Consider the following 22,750-nt stretch of genomic DNA (forward strand, 5'->3'; position numbering starts at 1 on the left):
TTTGAGGTGAGGGTCTTGAGGGTGAGGGTTTGAGGGTGAGGGGTTGAGGGTGAGTGCACAGATCTGAATGTATGTAAAACAAACACCCCCTAATATTTATTGTTATGTATGTAACTGGGCTGCACAAAGAACACATCCGTCCGACTGTGATTGGTACCGGTGGCAAAAATGAGCCTGGGCTAGCGAGAACAAATTCCTTCATAACAATCCTTTCACAGTGCTCCTCAAGCCTACATAACCACTCAGTCTCAGATGCATTTAATTCATTGTATGCGCCACTCCTGTCAGTGTAAGGTGTCGGAACACTTTACATCACACAGATTACAGAGAGACAATCAATCATAAGTGTGTAAATCAGTGCATAGGAAATGTTACATACGGCAGAGGACAAGAAGGTGTAAGAGCCACAGGCCATCCATACAGGTAGGCAGGATCGTTTCAGAGTGCTTGGTCAGGAGTATCAGAAACTTAGAATTTAAAACCTAGCAACATGGATGGGGGTTCTCTTTAATAAGAAGAATAAGAATTGATTTCTACCCAAATGAACCTATTTTGCAACATTAGTATAATGAAAAACTGGGGGGAAATCATAACGCTGTAGCCAGCCTATCCCCTGCAGTTTGCGTGCATCTTTGATAAAAGTTACTTGCTCACTGTTTCACATTAGTATTTTAACTCATAAAGAGTTAGAAACAATATGGTCTCTCTGACAAAAGTGTAACCCACTGACCTATTTACTTTACATTATACGCACTTTGTGAGCTGCACGTTCTTTGCAGCAGGCATAGTAACCCTCTGCGCTACCCTACGATGAGTAGATACTTCTATTACACAAAACCTCGATCTCTCCCTCGCTCTCTAAGAAGTACATTAATCACTAAGTACATTAATCACTGCAGTAATTTAGACCTTTTTATTGGTGGCTGAAAATTGCCGGATTCCAGGAAAGCAGCAGCAGGTGCTTTTAAATCATCATATTAGCGCCCCCACACAAAGTCAGCATCTGGTGCGGTGGCACCGGCCGCACCGCTCTAGAGCCGGCCCTGTTGTGCCCCCAGCATATTCTAGAGCTTCATTTTCTCAAATTCCCCACTCTATACAGGTGTCATTGCTTGAATCCAAAGACCTGCTAAAAGTAATTTGTGTTTGTTGTCCTTTGCGGAAACAAGCTGCTGTGTATATCTAGTCTGCCACCTCATCTGAGGGTGGTAGGATAACCACAGGGGGAAGTGTGGTCTGCGGGTTAGCTCTTGTGACCGAATCGAAAGTACTTGTAGTCAAATCCTGGCTTGTTTTGTTTCCTCTCTGGGAAAGATTGGTTCATGCTCACCTAGAATTGCTTTGTGTATATCTGAAGTGGTTTACATAGCACAAAATGCCTTACAGTAGTTCATGGCAGAGCACGGACAAGCAGATGATAGGTTGTTTCTGGTCTACCATTCTGGAAGTCTTTTTTCCATCTTTTTGGTGAGGAATCTTGCAAGTGTGTCTGGTGTACGTCACAGTTTGGCCTGTGATGCATTACCTCAATGTGAGTAGAAACTGAAGCAGATTTTGCTCTTGCATGGTAATCTAGTGACATAAGGTAACAAAACCAGTGAGGGCACGCAATTAAAGGACCTTAGTGGTCACTGATAAGAGGGCACAGAACGTAGGGGGCGTACACCCATTACAACGATGTGCTTACTTCGCGGCGACAGCACAACGCAATTTCAACATCGCGGGAAGCTTTACATCGTAAGGCGTAACAACGCAAGCCCTTGCATCGCATTGTCATTCACTTTGCATGCAATTAGGACGAATGGACGTTTCTTGTTTAACGCATGCCCTAGCGTATAGAATTCCCTATTTACAGAATGCAAATATAGTAAGTACTTTGCGTATATTTGGACAGCTGGTGAAAAACGGGGACCGTCCTGGCAAATCCGCGACGCCTGGTCCCCCTGTGACAGAAGTAATCTCTTTTTATGGGAAATTATAGGTCTTTCTTTTCAGCGTTGATGGTTATGAATGAAATCGTGCAGGAAGCTATGGTAAGGATTGCAGACACTCACTATGTTACAAAAGTGAGAGTTTCTAGTGTGTCTTCTAATTTGAGATTTGGCTAGTAAATTGAGTATCAGAATTGCTAGATAATCTTATTAAAGTTGCATAGCCAAGCCCATTCATTTGCCTTTCATCATGCCACTCTGCTGATCACTCCCACCTGGGATTGCTGTGGCGAAGGGCGTGGAGTGGAGAAAAGAATTAAAAAGTCCCTGGCGCACATTACCTCCCATAGTCTTCTGGAACGGCAAAAGCCTCTCCGTGCCCGACTTCATCCTGGCAAGTGTCAACATAGGAGAGTTAGCTTGTGGAATACAGCAGTAGAGGAGGGCTGTGCCCTGTCCCACCTTGCCTGCCCCTTATGTCACCCAGTGGAGGACCGGCGGGTCGGAGGAGTGGGTGCATGCGTCAAATAGATGTGGCATGTTTTTAAAATGTTATATCGTATTCCGAGGGTGAGTGTTATTAAGGCATGTGAAGGAGGGACTGAGTCGAGCGATTATAACTACTCTAGTTGCCATAAATGTTTACCAAAGTTGCTTATACTGTAAACATTCACACTTTATTCTTTAAAAAAAAAACTTTATTTAAAATGTCATCATGACATAAACAAAACCAACAGTAACCCCCAGGTATGGGAGCATTATGGTGTGTACAATAGAGCAGTGTATCGAAGAGGACACCGGTAACGTCAGCTGGTACAGTACTGACAGCGAGTCCTGGAAATTGGGAAGGAAGTATAGGCGGCAGCGAACCCAATGAGAGCAGGGCTCATCCGTCATATACAGTGCGGGTCTGCAAGGCCGACTCAAGCCACAGAAAGACCACACTTGCAGTCAGGAGTTCATCTCCGTGGACTCCGATACCCGCAGGTAGTACTGTAGGGGTTGCCAAATGCCCCTTGGTCTGGAGGCTGGGGGCTGACGTGTGGCATACAGTTCACTTGTTGTATGCAGTGGGCACATGTCTGCTCCCTCAGTGTAGAGTGATTTCATGCTTAGCTAGTAGCAGTGCAATAGCACTGAATTGTTGGACATTTTTTTGGGGAGGAGGCAGGGGAGGAGAGGAGGAGGGGGGAGGAGAGTAGGGGAGGCACGGCCTAGCGGCCGTGCAATCAAGTAGTGAGGGGGCGGAGCTGGGGGAGGCTGTGGAAGAGAGTAGGCAAGGCGACACGGCGGGAGGGGGCGGAGCGGGTAAACAAAGACGGACATGCACGCGCCCGTGACTTTTAAGGTCAATGCGCATGCGCATAAGCTTAATGCGCATGCGCATTGACCTTAAAAGTCACGGGCACTGCAAGGAATCGCCACGATTCCTTGCAGTGTGGATAAAGAGTGGATAACTCGCAATACTCTCGCCTTGCTCGATGCGCATGCGCATCGACAGGCGAGACCTAAAAAGGACTAGCATTGGCATAGCCAATAGCTCTCGCCTTTGGGACCTTATAAGTATTTAGGAAGTCAGATCCAGGGTGAAGAGGAGGCAGGGGTGAGAACAGAGAAAAGGAAGTCAGCCCTGAGGTGAAGATGGGATGGGGTAAGAACAGCGGAACTGCTGGTCACTGTGTGGGTGAAGAGGAGAGAAGAGCATGGTTGTTAATAGGAGAATGTGAAGAAAAAAACCCAAATAAAGGGTGGTAGCGCTGGAGTGAACCGAGGACAGGGCAGGATGTGTGGAGACTAGTGAACAGAAATGTAGTAGTATGTCAGAGTAAAGAGGGGGTGCGACACAAATGGAAGGGCGCTGGTGAAAGTGAAGAGGAGGCAGCTGGACATTATTACATCGAAAATAATCTCAGGGATTAGAGGTTGAAAATACTCAATGACAACTCTAACTTTAGTCCGCGGACATTTGAAGAAATGCGGTTCAAGAATGAAATAAAAAGCCCGGCAGATCGTTCACAAGAAAGCGCTATGGCTGCAATTTGCTCCCCCAGCGGGCCGAAGGCATGGTTTCTCGACTAAGCGGTGTCTGTGACTTGCAGTTCTGCAGACACAGACAACATAGTCGCCCAGGTTTCGGATTGCTATGTGCGACACAGAACTCCCCCCAATTACTTCCAATCAGCATTGCACCCTCGACGGAGTACAGACTGCTCGGATTAATGTCATAGAAAACTGCTCTGCTCACTAGGTCACGGTCACCTCTGCACTTCATCTTACTTTATCTCTTGATAGATAACAATAGAGCCGACCATACGATGCTCCTCTTATGTCACTCAATGCCCTGTGGTGTAAGAGAACATGCCCTCCAATGATTTGCCTCCTTCCTGGCCAACAGGTCTCATCAAGCCAGACTATATTTCTACTGATGCGCCTGGCCACCATCTCTTGCAGAGGCCCACAGAGTGATGTACGGTCATCAACTCTTCAATTCCTCCAGCTGAGATTGCTCCGGAGCCAGAACCCAGGATCTCTCAATCCCATGTCAATTTGCATCGTACTTTCCAAAGAGGGAGGGGGAGGGGGTGTCTTAAACTGCCTCATGGATGTTTAAAGGTGGTCCAGCAGAACACGATTTGTCTGAATGATGCTCTCAATAGTCCTGAAAACACGCTCCTGCCCGTTTTCTCTAAGCTCCAACTAAAGCTTCACACAGAAAAAGCTCAGTTTGCAAAATTCCAACAGCACCACTTGCCTGGGAATAGGTGTGGTTGCAATTCCAGAAGGATGGAACACTGGCTTGCCTAAAACAGAATCACTGCACCACGCTTTCTCTTGTGAGCACTGCAGTGCGATGCACTAGAATAGGAACACTATTGCCAACTGGGGATAAGCTCCAACCCTCTCCTTTCTAGAATTCAATACATCTTGCCCTTGTGAGGCGTTTAGCCAACACCTATAAAGAAAAACTGAAATCTCATGGACGCTAAAATGAGTGTGGAGAACAGGACAACACAAGAGAGAAAATCACAACAAAACAGAGAAAATGAAAATAGAACACAGGGAGAAAACAAGAACAGGAGACAGAGAGAATGAGAATAGAAGTCAGAGACAAAGTGCAAAGAATCGGAAACAGAAAACAAGGTTAAAGGGCAGAAAGAATGTCAGAAAATTAAAATAAGAAACAGGGAAAATGGGAAACAGAAAGAAAGGAGGAAATGGGAAGCATGCGAGAAAAGCTATTTAGTTATTGAGTTTCCAGATGAGGAGCAGAGGACAGGAAGAAAGTAGGTGGAAAGAAAATGAAAGCACACATGTGGGGTTGAAAATGTAGGAAGAAATGAGGGGCAGAAAGTGGAGGAGACAGGAGGAAAGAAGGCAGATAAAAACATGAGGACTCTTGGATGGAGGAAAGTGCTTGGCACAAGTGATGGGGCTGAGCAGGTTGGGAGATGCAAGTGGGCTGTGCTAAGAGCTACGAACACGCGAGAGAAAACGCCAGGGAGGTGCCAGGGTGCATAGAGAACATTGATCGCTACCCAGATGAAGGATGAAACTGTTGGGTCAGCGAAGGGTTGATGGCAAGGAAGGAAATAACCGACCATTTAAAGTATCAAAATACACTGGAAACAATGCGTGATTCATGCGTCCACTACCTTGTGAGGCATGCTCAGGAGGCTGCATACAGGCTGTGGCCAAGTGGGAGAAGAGGGGCTGTGGGTGGGAGAAGGGGGCGCGAGGGAAAGTGCAGGCAGCGGAAGTCTGGGGAGGAAAGAAGAAAGGGGAAGAAAGTGGGAGACCGCATCAATGGGACAGATAGGAACAGGAAGGCACAGACACATGGAGACAGTGAAAGACAAAAACAGATAGTGAGAGAACATAGAAAAGGCAAGGGGCGGACAAAGTAGAGAGAATAATCGAATGCAACAGAGAATGAAAGAAACATGGTAGCGGTAGGAGTGGGAAGAGAATAGGAAAGCCAGGTTGAGACCATAACAGAGCAAGGGAAAACAGAAAGGAGTTAATGAATGAAGACACAGAAAGGAGAGAGTTGGAGAGAAGACTAGGAGAAAGTAACAAGCAATGCAAGCATTGGCCGCGCGGCCGTGAAGATGACACGGCCGCGAGAGTGATCGCATGGCGGCTGCACGCAAGCTTGAGGCCACCAAAAGCCTGTGTGGTGGCACTTTCAAAAGCCGCTTACAAAATGTCTTGCACAGCAGCGCTTGCGCTGGCTCAGCGAGACCTAAAAAGGACCTTCAGGAGCAGGAAGATTTGAAATAGGCAGCAGAAACTGGTGATAACCTAATTTGGAAAACTATAAATTCAGCCTCTCAACGAAAATTCTATTCCTACTATGGTTTCAGTTCAACCACATGCCTGGGTTACACATTTCGGTAGCATCTTTTATGCCAATAAGGTAGCCATGGACATGCCCCTGGGTCACCCACACATAATTGGTTTTGTGCCCCTGGAGACAACTATGGAGGAAGTCAGTGCAGCCTTAAACAGTAGTGCCCCAGGGAAAGCACTGGGGCATGACAGGATACAAAGTATACACATTCTTATGGGTTCCAATTTTAACCCAGCATGAAAGGCCGTATCCCAAAATCCCTGGAGCGCAAGTGTGATCATTGCTATATTTAAGAGGGGACAAAGGCAATGCTAGAGGTGTTAGTCTGATTTTGCTTTTGGACTCATCTGTGAAAACTATGGGTAGGATGACCATAAGTAGGTTAGAAGCCTGGACTCAGGAAAAAGCCATACTGGCAGAGTCACAATATGAGTTTAGGAAAGAAATACACAGTGGAGCAGGGTACACATTTGCACCTCATTATTAATAAATATACAAGGGCACACGAGTCCCTAATGGAGGGTAGAGATCTAAAACTTAACCTAACAAAAACCTAAGCCATGGTATGAAGCAAAAGATAAAAAAGGTGAAGAGTTCAGAGTCAAAACCTAAAAGTAAAGACTGTTACCACAGCATATGGTTTTCACAGAGAGGAGACTGGACACCACACTTGAAAACTGCTAACCTAACATTTATAAGAACCATTGGAGCAGTTCAGTTTTGCTGAAAAGATTGGTAGCAAACCCCTTCAAGAAATTACGAAATTGTATAAAAGGAAGCACCCCTCAGTTGCATTACATGGTTCCTCAGTCTGGGGTTGGACGAACTAATGTGTTAGACACAAGAAAATATATTTTTACATAGGCTTTTGGTGGTTCCAAGCCCGACCACTACCTATATTTTACATAACAACTGGACATTGGGTGCATGGAAGATGCCATTAAGCTTAACACACTAACTAGGTGGCAAAGTATTTGGATGAAACATGGTACCAAATCCACTAGAGACATAAGGGATTGCCTGGAACTTTACCACCACGGAAAGATACCATCAGTATGTTAACATTACTACAAGAATTGGACAGTAGCCCAACCGTTTTACATCATAGTATGTTGCAGTTTAGAAAAAGGGAATTAAAATGTATGGGGCAATGGAGCCATCAGGGAGTGTCAGGGGAAAAACAAAGTCCATTGTGGATAGATACTGTATGGGTGTACCCTCACAGGTGATCCAAGGATACCTTGTCAATGTGACCAATAGCCAGGGTAGGTTCCTGCTAACTAGATTACGTCTAGACCAGCTCCTCTATCTCGTGGTATTCCCCAAACTTTACTTGTGGACTTTGAACTTCAAGCTGCCCATGTAATGGAAAGCCAGACAAACAATTCATTTTATGTTATTCTGTATATTTAAAAAAAAGACATTAGCTCTTGCACACTACTTGGACTTGGGCCTTATTTATCATCAAGAGGCTGTTAAATTGATGCTTGTCTAATTTCTTAAAGTTATGTTGTGTAATTTCAGCTTAAATAATAAGGTGATGGCAAGTGAGCCCCGTGGGTTTCGTCGGATTGATAGTACTTTGTTTTGGTGAAGTTTTCCTCCTGAATATTCTGATGACAGCCCTTTTTAAGTCTCACCTGAGCCAGCACATGTGCTGCTCTGGCGAGACATTTAGTGTGTGGGCTTTAAAAAGCCGACCACAGCTTTTTGTCTGGCATAGAGCGTGCGGTTACGCGCACAATGACGAGCAGGGGGGCCATCTCTCTCATGGTGCGAGCACATCGCACACCACTCGCCAGCCTGCTTTCACTTTTGCCGTCGCGTGCTTTTAAAAATTTTTAGCGGGCGCACAACTCCCGGATTTGTTTTTTTAACTTTCACTTTTTTGTCATGCAGGCCCGTTAAGTGTGCCCCTCTGTTAACGTTCTCCCATGCCTGCCACACACACACACTTCCTAAAAGTACAAGTATCCCTGGGCTAAAAAGCACACTACAACAGTCGTCCCTGACACGGAAGGGAACTACATTGAGCCCAGGGGGCGTATTACATAAGGTACCCCGGGGGCGCAACAGGCATTTGCAGCAGCTTGCGCGCCCCAGGGGCACTTTGGTATTATAGAAGGGGGTCGCAGACGGTTGTGAGTCCCCTTCTATAATAGCGTCAGCTCTTAAAGTGCGCCTGCGCTATCAATAGAGGGTGTTCCATCCTTTGCATAGGTAAGTAAGTTTATTTTTTTCATAGTTAATTAAAAGCATTGCTTACAGTAAAACCAAGTCAAATACACAGAATAAAAGATATAAAAGATAAAATTATGAGCATCTCAGTCCGGCTCTAAAGCCCTTAGCATTTTTAACATTTGTCTGAGCGTTTCTAGGTTTGTAGAAAGGGTCCTGCGATTAAAAGTCTTATACGAAAAAAAAGGTTCTGTACAGTCGGTCTTAAAATTATTGTATGTTCTTTAGAGGTAACCTGCTGTGACTTTAGCATCATAACACATCGGCCAGAACCCAGATCTTAATAATAGTTTAATTTGAAGTGCGTTTACATACAGCATACATGGTCCCAGGGTGATTAGAGATGAATCCGAGAGGATGGTCTTTTTTTGGGACATATTCCCAGAGATAGGTAGAACGTGGAGGCTAAGCCTGGTTTGTCTTGCGTAGTCTTAAGCAGTTTTTGTTCGGCTATCGTTAGGAATTTTACTAGACGACAATTTAGCTGGATATTTTCTGGATTTAGACAGGCTAACAGTTTGCCTCCTGGTGTGAATGCCTTTTTGATTGATTAGTTTTTTTTAGGAAATTGCCCTATGCAAACGAGAGGATTGCTTTAACTCTGCGCCCGTGCCATATTACAGACAGGGGCGCAGAGTCAAAAGCCGGTACTGACCATGCGCTATTTAAAAGGTGGTGCACTGACAGTGCCCCCCCTGATAGCAGCCCTCTGCAGTGGGTAAAGGGGGTCCCGTGGACCCCTCAGACATCCCCTTGCAGGCAGGGCCAGTCACTGACTGCACCCGCCTGCACTCTGAAAACACAGAGAAAGCTGTTCCTTGTTTTCACATGAATGTGCTGCCCCCAGGGCAGCTCATTCACCATAATGGGGCGCCATTGGCATTGTTGGCGCACCTTTTCAATGGTGCGTTGAGCGCAATCAATGCCAAAACGTAATACGGCCCCAGGTGCACTCTTTCTGAAAGAGCAGAATGCAGTCACCCACAGTCAAGTTAGTAAAAGGCTGAAGTGAGCTTGGTCAGAGGAAAAATATAAGACTCGTGCATAGAGAGGGCTGTCTGGTGCTATGTATGTAAATATAAAAAAGTTTAAAATCAAGAGGTCTTACCTTGTGTCAGTAAGAACCTTCGTTTCTATCAATATTAAAAGCAGCTGTCTACAGTTTATTACAAAAAAACACCAACTCCCTCAGAGCAGTAAGGGGTAGTTAAGGAGGCGCACTCACCAGCTCCAAGTTCTGTCCCCAACCGCACAGTGTCACCGTGACCCACACCACAGACTTACAAGGGAAAAATGAGAACAGCACAAAACATTCTCTGCAGACAGAACAGTGTCCCCCAAATCCAACGAAAGATGTGACGGTGATTAAGACCTGCATTAGAAAACAGCCCAATCCCTCGGGGCTCTCCATGAAAGCCGCTTCTGCCCATAACCGAAGCATATTTGCTCTTACCTGGCCAACGGGGATGAAGGAACTTGGACCCCGCATCAGCTGCTGCGCGATGTTCACCCGTCGCTCCTGTGAACGACAAGAGAAACCATGAGTACTGGCAACCCGAACACAGGAACAATAAGTCATCCACAAGCGTCAAATCATTCACTCACCAGCTCCCTCTCGGCCCTGCCACCGAGTCAGACATACAAACAGAAACGCGACTGGACTAGCCGGAAGTGGCAGAGGTACCTGCCCAGCTGCCAAATCCGATGGTTCGGTGCCAGCACACATGGCAAAAGAATCCAGCTCTGGGATGTGCCCAGGACAGGTGAGCCAGCTTCCCACCCACGCTCACAAAGACAAGCAGGCCGACTGCCTGGAGCTACAACTGACGCATGCTAAGAGCTGAGGAAGAGGACTGCTGGGCTGTCAGGGTCAGCACTGCCAGCGTAGGCAGAAAGGGCATTTTTTTCAGATTGTAGTTTGACAGCTTATACCGGACCCTCAAAACAGTGCAGTGCTAATATATATAGGTTACAATTCATAATTTACCATTGTAAAACAAATTAAGACTATTGAAAGGAGGTCTTTACACAGGAATAACCGTGCTGAATAATCCAAAGCAAATATAGGATGCATCCATTTAGAGTACACTCGTGTTTGGCATAGACTACATGTTATGGGAAAGCGGTGACATTAAGGGGAAGCCGAGAAGCTCATGCATTTGAAAGACAGAACAGGATTTAAGGGCTGCGAAATAGCATCTTCTGGAAGAAGAGGGTGAATCTGTTCCGATTGGCCCAGGCATCGCCTGTCCAGAGAAAGAGCATAGATTGGATTTAAATGTGGTACTTTATGAATTAACATTATTTTACATCCGAGATCTCCAATTGTCCTAGATACTTTTACGTAAGCTCAGAGTGCCACTATATGGGCACCATGTCCTCTCTGATATGTAGCCCTATTTAAGGTTGGGTGCTCATAACTACCAGGATTTCTCCACACGGTATGATAAAAACACAATTACTCAAGCAGAGAATAAGGACAACCTTGGCCAGGTAACTTCATAGTCTGAAGCCTGTGGTTTTAAGGGTCAGCCAGGTCCCGCCATACTGGCCAAGGTCATGCTATACTATATACGCCAGTAGTAGAATTAGAATTGGTACTTTATTGGATTAAAAAATAATCATAAAAGTAGAACACACATACAATACATATACAAAACTGAGTGGTTAAGAGGACCAAAATGTAATAAGACTACTAAATTTAAGAACTACATTGTCTTTCGGCATGTCGAGGCAGATTTTAAAAAGAACTTCCAACAAAACAAACAACATCCCCCTTTAGTAAAGTTCAAAAGCAAAGCACTGTTCTATACTGAACAAAGTTGTATCTTTTCCATGTGAGAATTAAAAAGCATTTTGAATAAATACAGTACAATTTGATGGGCGATTCAAAATGTAAAAATGCCTGGACAGAGACCCCATCACAGTGACAGACACACAGAGTGGTGATACCAACCCAATGGAAGACAGATTTGGAAAGGAGTAATACCGGACCGACAATGAGTAGGGAGTGTCCTATTCACACACCCAGCCACCTTCGATGAATCCCTGATACCAGGTGGATTAAAAGTGACAACACAACACTGATCCATCCCGATCAATCCGGTTTTATGCCCAGTCGCAATATAGCCCTTAACTTGCAGATTGCATGGGGTACTGGGCGGTGCCTCCCGGATCCATGAGCCGACGGTCTTGTTGTCATTAGATGCCACCATGGCATTCGATAGGGTGGAGTGGCCTTATCTCTTTGGCGTCTTGGACAAGTTGGGCATTGGTCCGGAGTTTGCCTCATGGGTTCGTCTGTTGTATTCCGATACCCTAGCTCTGGTTATTGTAAACAATCATAGATCTGCTGATTTTGCCTTGGGAAGGGGCACCAGGCAGGGATGCCCTCTCTCCCCACTGTTATTCACCTTGGCGCTGGAGCCGCTGGCGGCATGGGTCCGTTGGGACAGGTCGATTAGGGGGCTTCGGTGGACATCCGAGTGGGAGGATAAGATATCACTTTACGCGGACGACATTTTACTGTATTTGTCCTCCCCACGGTCTTCGCCAATTGCTTTCTTGGACGTCCTGGCGGTGTTTGGTAGATATTCTGGCTTTGCCATTAACTGGGCGAAGTTGGTCCTCTGTCTTGAGTGGTGATCCCCCAGTCGTCCCAGCGGGCTGTCCGGTTAGATTGGAGAGGGAGGGGTTCAGGTATTTAGGTATTTATGTGTCCTTACATTCCCAGAGTAGATATGAACATAACCTATTGCCGCCTCTGGCCAGACTCCGGAGAGACGTGGTGCGTTGGAATTCGCTCCGCTCTCTCTGCTGGGATGCGCAGTTCTGTTCAAAATGATGGCTCTTCCCCGTTTCCACTATGCACTCCGAAATTCTCTGGACCTGGTTCCTCCTCTGTACTTTAAGGAGATCGAGTCTCTCCAGAGACAGCTCCTTTGGGATGGTAGGCCGCAAATTGCTTTCACGAAACTGACGCTACCCTGGTACGACGGGGGGGATTGGCCTACCAGACATGCGGAGGTACTATTGGGCGTCCCAGCTGGCGGCAGTGAACCACGCTATTTATGGATCGCCGCTGGATCCCGGATATGCTATGGATCACGGCCAGATACCCGGCGGAGAGTTCGCTCGGGCATTGTATGCCAGGCGGGGGTGGTTTCCTCTGGTGGGGCCTACGGCGGTTGCTGTGCAGGTCTGGCATGAGGCTACCTGTTCCCTTAAATGGGAGGGGAGGATAACTCGGGCTACACCGCTGTGGAATACTGAATGTCTGGGCAGTTTATCGAAGACCAAAGGTTTTGACAAGTGGGACCTCATAGGGATTTCTCGAGTCAGAGATATGTGGGGCCAGGATGGGATCCTCCCTTTTGAGACCTTACAGGAGAGTTATCAACTGAAGGGGAGTGAGCGGTTTCGTTATTTGCAGATTAGACATGCGCTGCTAGCTGCTATCCCCCAGGGAGTGATACCCCCGGAGGCTTCCCCGTTGGAGGATCGGGTGTTGGATGGTCATCTGCCAACGAAACCGATCTCCTTGATTTATAAAAAGTTAGTTAACTACATGGTGGATCCCCTCGGGGCTCTTAGAAACCAGTGGACTGCGGACAGGCTGGTCCTGGACGATGAGGACTGGAGGGAGGAGGTGGCTTCTCCAAAGGTCATCGCTATCCAAATGAGGCTCCGGCTGGTGCAATTGAAGATCCTCCACCGCTGCTATGTTACCGGCCCTTGATTGGTGCGCATGGGTTTGGCTGCAAGTGGTGAGTGCAGAAGGGGGTGTGGTGAGGCTGGAACGTTTATGCATGTGTTGTGGGATTGTACACTCATTTGGGGGTATTGATCCGCAGTTCATAGCAAGGTGCGCGAGGTGTGGGCTTCGAGCTGGAAGCACGTCTGTGCCTTCTGAGTGTCTGGGAGCCAACTGATCTTACGTCTCATGGTAAGGTGTGGGTCACGCTGACATGCGCTATCGCCAAGCGTAATATTGCTCAACTGTGGGGGGCAAATCAGTCGCCTACTATAGGGAAATGGATGGAAGACCTGGACTGGTGCATGTTGAGAGTGGGCAGTATATGTGGCGAGGGGGAGGCCCAAGAAGTGGGGGAGAATCTGGGGGGCTTGGAATGCGTATAGGGGCGATATCTGTGCTCCCTCCGTCATTCCTGATGACCTGGCTTTGTCAGATAATTCCCTGAACCCATTGATTAATATTAGTAATGTATTTCTGTACTTAAGAGAGGTGACATCATTCATGGTTTGCTTGGACGTAACCCAGTGTATTATATAGTTTGTCTGTGTTTTTATTTTTGTGTGCATCAATAAAAAGAATTCTAAAAAACAAAAGTGACAAGAACATTGGATCAAACTGGGATTTATTGAAGGTAACCAGAAGATAGGACCGAACTGAGCCGGGATGATAATGGGGCTTATTTTGTGAAATCTTTGATTAAGGAAAACCAAGCTCCTCATGGCATATAGAAGTGGAAGGCAACACAAATATTGGTTATCTTCGAAATGTATAGTGTTTGATGTGACGTTTCTTCTAATGCAAAATAGCCATCACTTACATAAAATCACATGGCAGCATAAAATCATTAAAAAACGTTATATGAAAATAAAATTGCTTCTAAAAACTACAGATAAGACTCCAAGTTGTAAAGTGTCCCAAAGCATAGATACAGTTTGATGTCGCAGCGGTCAATTGTCAGTGGTCGACGTCAGGTCATCAGGGTCACGTTCCAGATTATTGCTGCGGCAGAGTACACACATTTTGCTGGAATAGTGCTTCATGGATGTGCCGTTGTTTTAATCACCTTTGCACGTTCCTAGAGGTTGGAACAGGGCCTGGAATTTGCTGGTTGAAATTGCGATATGCAGAGAATAAAGATTGTGAAGCTTATATTTAGAGTAGTGTTCTCTGGGTTCAATGCCGCGATGATTGCCTGCCTACAAGACCGAACTCCCAATCTGTTCCACTCTGGCCTCAGTTTTAGTATGCGCTGAGCAAGCAATGCTGGGCAGAGGCATACAACGTGCTCCAAAGACTCCACCAAGTCCCCGCAGCCCCTGCACTGTAGCTCGTCTGATGGGCGATGCCAAAGTGGTAAATGTTTCAGGAAATGCCATTGTCCCAATCTAAGTGCCATAAACCGCAACTTTAGGGTACAGGGGACATGTGCAGGGCAGGTATGGTGAAAGAGTAGCCAACTGGTAGGAGTTGATTACTGCCCATGCATGCTTGCGATTGGCGAAGAGTACTTTATCGCTGGTATGTGACGACATACGGATGCGCTTCTTGATACTGGTTTTAAAAGCTGTATTACTAGGGTTAAGGTTCCAGAGATCGCTTGCTGATAAGTGCTGAACGCATTCGTGAAAATAAACGACTGTAGGACCCACCAGGATTACTAAAGCTAATATCAGAACATAACAGAGACTGGAGAGAACCAACTCCAGCTTGCCTTAACTTATGGCACAGCTTTAAATAGGCACTAAGCATTTCGTAATTTAGAAGGCCCAATTCTAGCCGGATCTGTGCAGCAGATGCTGATATTGGCATATGAAAGACTTTTGTAGAAAAGACCAGCGATGAACAAGTTAAAAAGCAATTGAGCTAGCACACATCCCCGTTTGACTTCCCTTGTCATCTTGATTTTGAGACAGATGTGAGCCGGTGCCAAGCTTAACTTTTATTCAGGTGTTAGTATGTAGTTTGACTATGGCCTCAAAAGTTTGACCGGGATGCCCCATTTCGTTCACTTCGGCCAAAGTGCAGCCCCAGGGACCCGGTCAAAGGCAGCTTTAAAGTCAACAAAACAACAATAAAACACCATAGATGAGATTAGTGCTTTATCGAGGAGTACTGATAATGCCAATAAGTTGGATATGGCGCCAGAGTTTGCAATGAAACCAGTTTAATTTTTTGGGATCAGACCTTTCAGGTCAGCCCAAGAGCTCAGTTCTTAGAGTAAGATACTTGCAAAGTACTTTGCCTCATTGTCCAGTAAGGCTATCAACCTATAATTGTTTGGGGACGAGTGGGAGCCAGACTTGTAGATTGGGTGGATTATTGCACCTTGCCAAGAGTCAGGTATGGTTGAGCTCCTCAGTGTAAAATTGAAGAGTTGCTAGTTTTTTTTTTTTCAAAACCGTATTTATTAAAAGTTCAAGCAGATCAAGTGTACAGCACCCCAAGAGCAGGGGAACACGACAATATGCAAAGTACAGTAGAAAATACGTATGGCTCAAACTTTCGATTAACCCCTACCCGCCCCTGTATCCCCCCCACAATCCCAACAGTACCAACTACCCACCCCTTATCCCACCCTAACCCGATGCACGTGATCACAATTAGCTGCAGAAGACAAGAGAAAACACACTAAGTGTCTTGGAGCTATCCGGGCCCCGAGGCTTCAATCATCAGACAGACCATCATCCGTTACAATGGGAGGATCTAATGTCAGGTCTCTGTAGTCCGCCCACCGCTTCCAGATCTTGTAATGTTTCCTAGGGCAGCCCCTGGCCTCAAACACCGGTTTTTCCAGCCCCATGAGGAAGTCTAAGCCCGCCTTCCAGGCGCCAAGTGGGGGGGCACGGTCACTCTTCCAGGCCCTCGCCAGGTCTCTCTTGGCCACAACAAGGCCCAACAGCAGGAGATGGCGCTTATAGACGTTACCACCCACTTGATCTAGGACATGAAGAAGACCCAACCTAGGTGTACGAGGTAGCTCCCACCCCAGCACCTCCGACAGGCAGTCCCACACCCCACCCCAGAACCGGACCAGGCCCACACATGACCACACAGTATGCACTAATGTGCCCCTCTCGGCCCCACAGCGCAGGCAATCTGGGGAAGCAATAAGGCCCGCCCTCCACAGTCTCTCCCTGGTGTAATAGGCCCGATGTAGGTATTTAAATTGTATGAATCTCAACCGTACTGCAATAGCCGCACCCCGGGGGGATTCCAGCGCCTCTCTCCAGTCATCCTCATCCAGCGGTCCAACATCCACCTCCCAAGCGGCCTTCAACGACACCAGGGAAGAGGAGCAGTGAGTGACCAACGATTGGTAGATTTTCGAGACTTTTTTATCCCCAAGGTCTCCCATGAACAGCTTAGCCTCAACGGGGCTGAAGTCTGGAAGCTGGTCCAGCTCCACTAGGCTCGGCGCCAGCGCATGACGAAGCTGTAGGTACTTAAAAAACTGGGTCTTGGGCATCGCAAACTCACCGCTGAGCACTTCAAAGGACTTAAGGGTAGTCCCGGTAAGTACGTGACCAAGCGACGAGATCCCTATGGAGTCCCAGCCACCAAACCCTTGCAAAGAAGCCAGCGCCGGGAGTCGCCCGTTGTGCCACAGCGGAGTTTCGGCCGTCAGCCGTCCCCACCAACCCATTCGACGTAGTGCCTGCCTCCAAATCAGGAAGACCACTTGTGTCGCATGTGGCAGCGACTTCCGCCGCCCCGCTGAATACAAGAGGGTATGGAGCGTGGCATCTCCCATCAGAAAATGTTCCAGGGCATACGCCGGGTCGTCGCGGCCCCCGTACCACCACTCATTCAAGACCAACAAATGAGAGGCCTGATAGTAGGACAATATGTCTGACGTCGCGAGGCCTCCACAGTACGTGGACAAAAAGCAGGTCCGCAGTGCCACCCTAGAAGCACCCCCAGCCCACAAAAACCGGCCTAATAGGGAGTTCACACGCCGGAACCACTGCGGGTCCACTCTGTATGGATGGTTCTGTAGTTGGTAAAGTAGTCTAGGGAGGGCCACCATCTTAAAAATAGCAGATCTGCCATAGATGTTCAGAGGCATGCGTGACCATGTCTTAACGTCGGATTGAACCCTGTCCCACACCGGTTGTATGTTACGCTCCCAGGCAACAGCGGCAGACTCCGACAGGAAGACTCCGAGATACTTCAGGCCACCAACCGCCACCTGCAGATCCACTGCCCAAGGAGACACCTCGCGCCGGCCCCCCAACAACCAGAGGGTCGATTTGCGTGGGTTAAGGTATAGTCCCGAGACTTCCCCAAACACACGCATTATCTCCAAAATACGCGGTCCCGAACGATCCAGGTCTGTCAAAAAGAAAAGTACATCATCCGCATACAGTGCGATTCTGTCCGTGAGGCTCGCACTCCACACAAAGCCACGAAGCTGTGCATCAATGCGCACCCAGGCCGCCAGCGGCTCCATGGCTAGCGCAAAGAGATACGGGGACAGGGGGCACCCTTGCCGGGTCCCCCTAGCAATCGGGAATTTCTCCGAAATGGCGCCCGAGACACGCACCGAGGCTGTGATGTCGGTGTACAGCAGTCGGACGTACGAGACAAAAACTGGGCCTAAGTTGAGGCGCGGCAACAGAGCAAAGAGGTATGTCCAACTGACAGAATCAAACGCTCTGTCGATGTCCGCCAGTAAGAGCGCCGCCCGCTCCCCAGTCGCCCCCATCGCACTAACCGCCACCTGCGCCCGTCTGATGTTGTGCCTTGTCGCCCTGCCCGGCATAAATCCCGCCTGATCCGGGTGGACCAGATCCGTCACATACGGGAGAAGGCGATTAGCCAACGCCTTAGCCAATAATTTGGCCTCAAAATTAATAAGAGAAATCGGGCGATACGACTCGTGCCTGTCAGGGGGCCTACCCGGTTTCAGGAACACCACTATTTCAGCCTGACGCCAGTCGACCGGCAAGCAACCACCCTCTCGCGCCGCCTCTAAAGCCTTCCGATAGTGCGGTCCCAGCTGCAAATGAAATTTCTTGTAAAATTCGCTAGGGAAGCCACTCGGTCCCGGCGCCTTGCCCGTGTTAAGCTGTCCCAGCGCATCGCCCAGTTCCTCCGCCGACAGGGGAAGGTCAAGGGCTATCCTGGCCTCATCCGATAATGCCCGGGGGGGTAGGTCAGCTATGAATTTGTCAATCGCCTCCGGTGGGAGACAATCACGCGAAGCGTATTGTACCCTATAATAGTCGGCAAAACTCGCCGCAAGCGCAGCAGGGTCCGTCATAGCAATCCCCTCCCTGTCCGTAAGGCCCGGCAGAGAGATCGGCTGTAGAGTTCGCTGACACAGGCGGTGGAGCATAGTGCACGATTTGTCACCCCACTGATACACCCTACTGCGCGTGGCCAGCCAGGCCTGACGAGCCTCATCCAGCAGGATCGAAGCATAGGAACGCTGCGCCTGGAGAAGTAGCCTAAGCGCCACATCCCCTGCATTGTCACCACACTGCCCCTCCAAAGTTCTCACCGCAGCCGCAGCCGCTACAGTGGCCTCCTGACGCCCCCGACGGGCGGCAGCACACCAGGCGATGTCTACGCCCCGTAGCGTGGGTTTCATGGCCTCCCAGACCGTCACACTGTCCATGCCTTCGGTCAAATTCTCCCGCCAATATCGGGCTATCGCACCGCGCAAGTGGGTCGTATATTCCGCCCGTTGGAGATGCCACGAAGACATCCGCCAACGGAACGGCTGACGGGGTTTACATAGTGCAATCCGCACTGCGACCGGGGAATGATCTGACAATCCACGGGGCTGGATCACGGCCTGTTGCACCCTATCGAGGAAGGCCCCGGATACAAACACACAGTCTAACCGGGAAAAGGAGCCATGCACCGCCGACACAAACGTGTACTCACGCGCCCTGGCATGCAGATGTCGCCATGCATCCACCCAACCGAGCCCATCACTCATAGCTCTCAGACGAGTAGGGGCAGGCGCCCCCGCGGCCACTTGCAGTCTCTGCCTGTCTAGATTCACATCCATCACATCATTCCAGTCACCCCCTATGACAGCTAGGCAGTCCGGAATATCGGCCCACAATTCAAACAGGCGCTCCGCTAGAGACCACTGCAGGGGAGGGGGAGCATACACACTGCCGAATACCACAGGTTCCACACCAATCATGCCCTTGACAAACACAAACCGACCCTGGGGATCAAGCCAATGGCGCTCGTGAACATAAGATAAGCGTCGATGGATGAGGACAGCCGCCCCTCTCGACCCCCTGGTAAAACCTGCATGGAACACCTGGGTATAACCAAAACGTTGTAGACTCAGCACCTTCGTCCCTAACATATGTGTTTCTTGCAGCAACATGACATCTGCCGAGTCCCTCTTACCCCAGCGCAGCACTGCCCCCCTTTTAATTTTGTCCAGCATGCCCCTGACATTCCAGCTAAGAATCCTCATGGAGCCACTAACAGGCGCCGCCCCTGGAGAATCACCCATAGTCTCGGTGGGAGAGCATCTGGAAATCCCCGGACCCAGCCCAAGCACCCAGTAGTACAAAAACCACAGCAGCAAAAATCACGTGCATCCCTATCCAACCACCCTGCACCCCCCCCCACCCGAACACCCACACAACATCCTCAACTACCAAACCCCCGCCTATCCCCCCTCCCCCACCCCTATACCTCATGAAACAGTGAAGTACCTGTCGCGGCATAAGGAGCCCCGGGCCCAAAACAGAGCGCCCAAGGTCCCCCAGGCCAATGGATCCCCTCACACTCCCCAACTAACAGTACCTCCCCTTTGGGCCCCCCTCGAACATGGGAGGAATGGGCCGCCCATGGGTCAGCACCCCGAACCCCATTACTCACATGTGGCCCACCGCTTAAGCGCAGCGGGACAGAACTACCATAAACATCACGCCCATCCCCTGTGGGACCAGCCACGACCCAGACCACCCCACACCACACACCAGCCCATCAATCAATAGTGTCACCCCTATGGCCACCAGCCCAGGCTAGAAACGAAGGACATGCAGGAGATAGGAGAGGGCCCTACGCCCCTCAGGTCCCAGTCCCAGACTGAGCAGTATCTGACTGTGCACCATCCAGTAGGTCACCCCCGGACCGGGAGCGTCGTCGCGATCTGGACTTCCGGCGTCTCCTGCTCCCGTTGGAAGATTCGCCCCTCTCCGGCGATGACCCACGCGATGCTCCGGAGTTCAGGCCCGGCTGGGCATTCGGACGGATCCTGACAGTCTCATCTGTCCATTGAAAAACCGCCTCCGGGGTGTCAAAGAAGTGGGTCTTGGAATGAAACACAACACGCAGACGTGCAGGGTACAACAGCGAATACTGAATTTTCAGTCCACGTAACTTGGCTTTCGCATCCTGGAAGGATCGGCGCTGCTGCTGCACCAGCCTGGTATAGTCCGGAAAGATCATTATCCTGTGACCCTCAAACGACAAGTCCTCCTTCGCCCTTGCTTCCCTAAGGATCACATCCCGGTCGTGAAAATTGAGGATCTTAGCGATGACCGGACGCGGTCGCTCCCCCGCCGGTGGTTTCTGCGCCAAGGCTCTATGGGCACGCTCCACCACAAAGCAGCGCGATAAAGCGTCCGGGGGAAGCCAGCTCTCCAACCAGTGCGCCAAGAATGAATCCATGGACCCCTTCTCACAATCCTCCGGAAAGCCCACAAAGCGCAGATTATTCCTTCGCGCCCTCCCCTCCGCATCCTCGACACGGAGCGCCAGCCCTTTTTGGATCCTGGCCATGTCCTCCACCTTCTTTTTCAGGGCCACCACATCGTCCTCCACGCCAGTAATCCGAGTCTCGGTTTCGGTGATGCGGGCCACAGCATTGCGGAGATCTTGACGCAGCAGCATGACATCGGCGCCAACGGCCCCAATCTTGGCATCAAGCATGTCTCTGGACTGCGTAATGGCGGCCATCAGGGCCGCATTATCAGGGCCCGCGTTCTGGCCACCACCGGAGGCCCCGGATCCTCCACTGGGCCCCGTGAATTTATCAATTGTCCCTTGCTTGGTGGACCCAGTGCCGCCCCCTCCTCTCGTCATGGTTAGCGGCAAGGAAAATGGCCACACTGCCCCAGCGGGGGGCCCCTCGTCGACAGCAATGCAACAGGTACGGCCACTCAGGGGGGCCAGGGAAACTCCGTCGGGGTTCAAATGCCGTCTCCAGTGAGCACCCCCAGCACACCAACACCGCAGCCCAGCTCCAGGCAGCAAGCCCCAGCGGGAATACCTGGCAGGACAGTCACGGCACTAGGGAAGGGCTTCCAGGATCGCAGACTGGACCCTACCCCGGACCTATGAGCCGGGACGCGCAGAGGAAGGTTCCAGGAATCGGGGACGTCCAGCCCCGTCGACCGCCCGGCCACTCCACACCCCACCCGAGTCGCAAAGCAGCGGCTAATGCAGAGGAGGGGGGGGGGGGGGGGCACTCACAGTTCGTCTCGGGCTATCCGTAGGAGACCTCCACGCACCATCCGGGCAGCAGGCTTGTCCCTCCAGGTATCACCAGCTCTGGCCAACCAAGACCGACGTGGCATGCAAATCGCTAGGACTCTATCTGCTCTGAGCCCACCTCTCGGTCCAGGAGCCAGGGAAAGCACCATCCGGCTAAGGCCCACCAAACTCGAGGCCCCGGCGTCTCCAGGGCCAGGCAGGCAGCAAGGACACTCCAGCGCCCCAGTATCCGAGGCAGGATCCAGCGGGGACTCCCTCCGTCGTCCCACCGGCCCCAATCAATCCTGGGAACAGGCCCGGGGAGTCGCGCCTCAGAGCGCACGTTACGAGGAGATTGCAAGGCCACCGGGCAGTAGGGCGCGATCCGCGACCCAGTCCTTCAGGGTCCCCCTGGATGACGACAGCGGTCACCGCTCACAACAGGTGCCGCACTGACCCCAGGAGCCAACTTCCGCGACCCCCGGTCGCACAGACACGGACCGGCCCGGGGTCGCAAAACTCGAGGCCCCGGTCTCCCGGGGTCCACACAGGCCGCGGCGTCCCCACACCGTCCCAGGAACACCCCAGGGGTAGCCTCCGATGATTCAGGCACTCTCAGCGGTCCCCGCGGGTTCCGGTGCCGATGCTGCTGGGTGAGGGTTCTCCCGACCGGCTCAACCGCCGGCCGACGGTCTCGGGTCTCGAAAATCGAGGCCCCGGCTCCACTCGTGGGCAGTAGGCCGCACCTCGTCGCCAGCAAGTGCGGGTCGCCGGAGCAGCTGAAGAAGCGGGGCGGCACACCGGACAGGTCTCGGTGCCACCCGGAACACTGCCAGCACAGGTAGGGTAGTTTGCGGGGCTCGGGGGCCAGGATAACAGTCGGATAACGTGTGGGCCGGCGGGAGCTCCTCTAAGCTGCGACCGCCATCGACGCCCTCCAAGCCACGCCCCGAAGAGTTGCTAGTTTTGACCAGAAAGGAATATTTGGACCTGGACCTCCACCTGGTCTTGCTTTTGATA

The 22,750-nt window shown here is 50.2% G+C and overlaps 1 protein-coding gene across 1 annotated transcript in view; it reads right to left on the bottom strand.

Moving 5' to 3' along the window:
- SESN2 (sestrin 2) overlaps positions 1-22,750 on the bottom strand; it is a 69,739-nt gene that overhangs the window by 25,128 nt on the left and 21,861 nt on the right. The window contains exon 2 of the mRNA XM_078682602.1: positions 9,974-10,039. Within this exon, the coding sequence (XP_078538728.1) occupies positions 9,974-10,039 (66 nt within the window). The remainder of the gene's footprint in view (positions 1-9,973; positions 10,040-22,750) is intronic.

This window comes from Lissotriton helveticus, chromosome 3_1 (genome assembly GCF_964261635.1).
Source record: "Lissotriton helveticus chromosome 3_1, aLisHel1.1, whole genome shotgun sequence".
NCBI classification, from domain to species: Eukaryota; Metazoa; Chordata; class Amphibia; order Caudata; family Salamandridae; genus Lissotriton; species Lissotriton helveticus.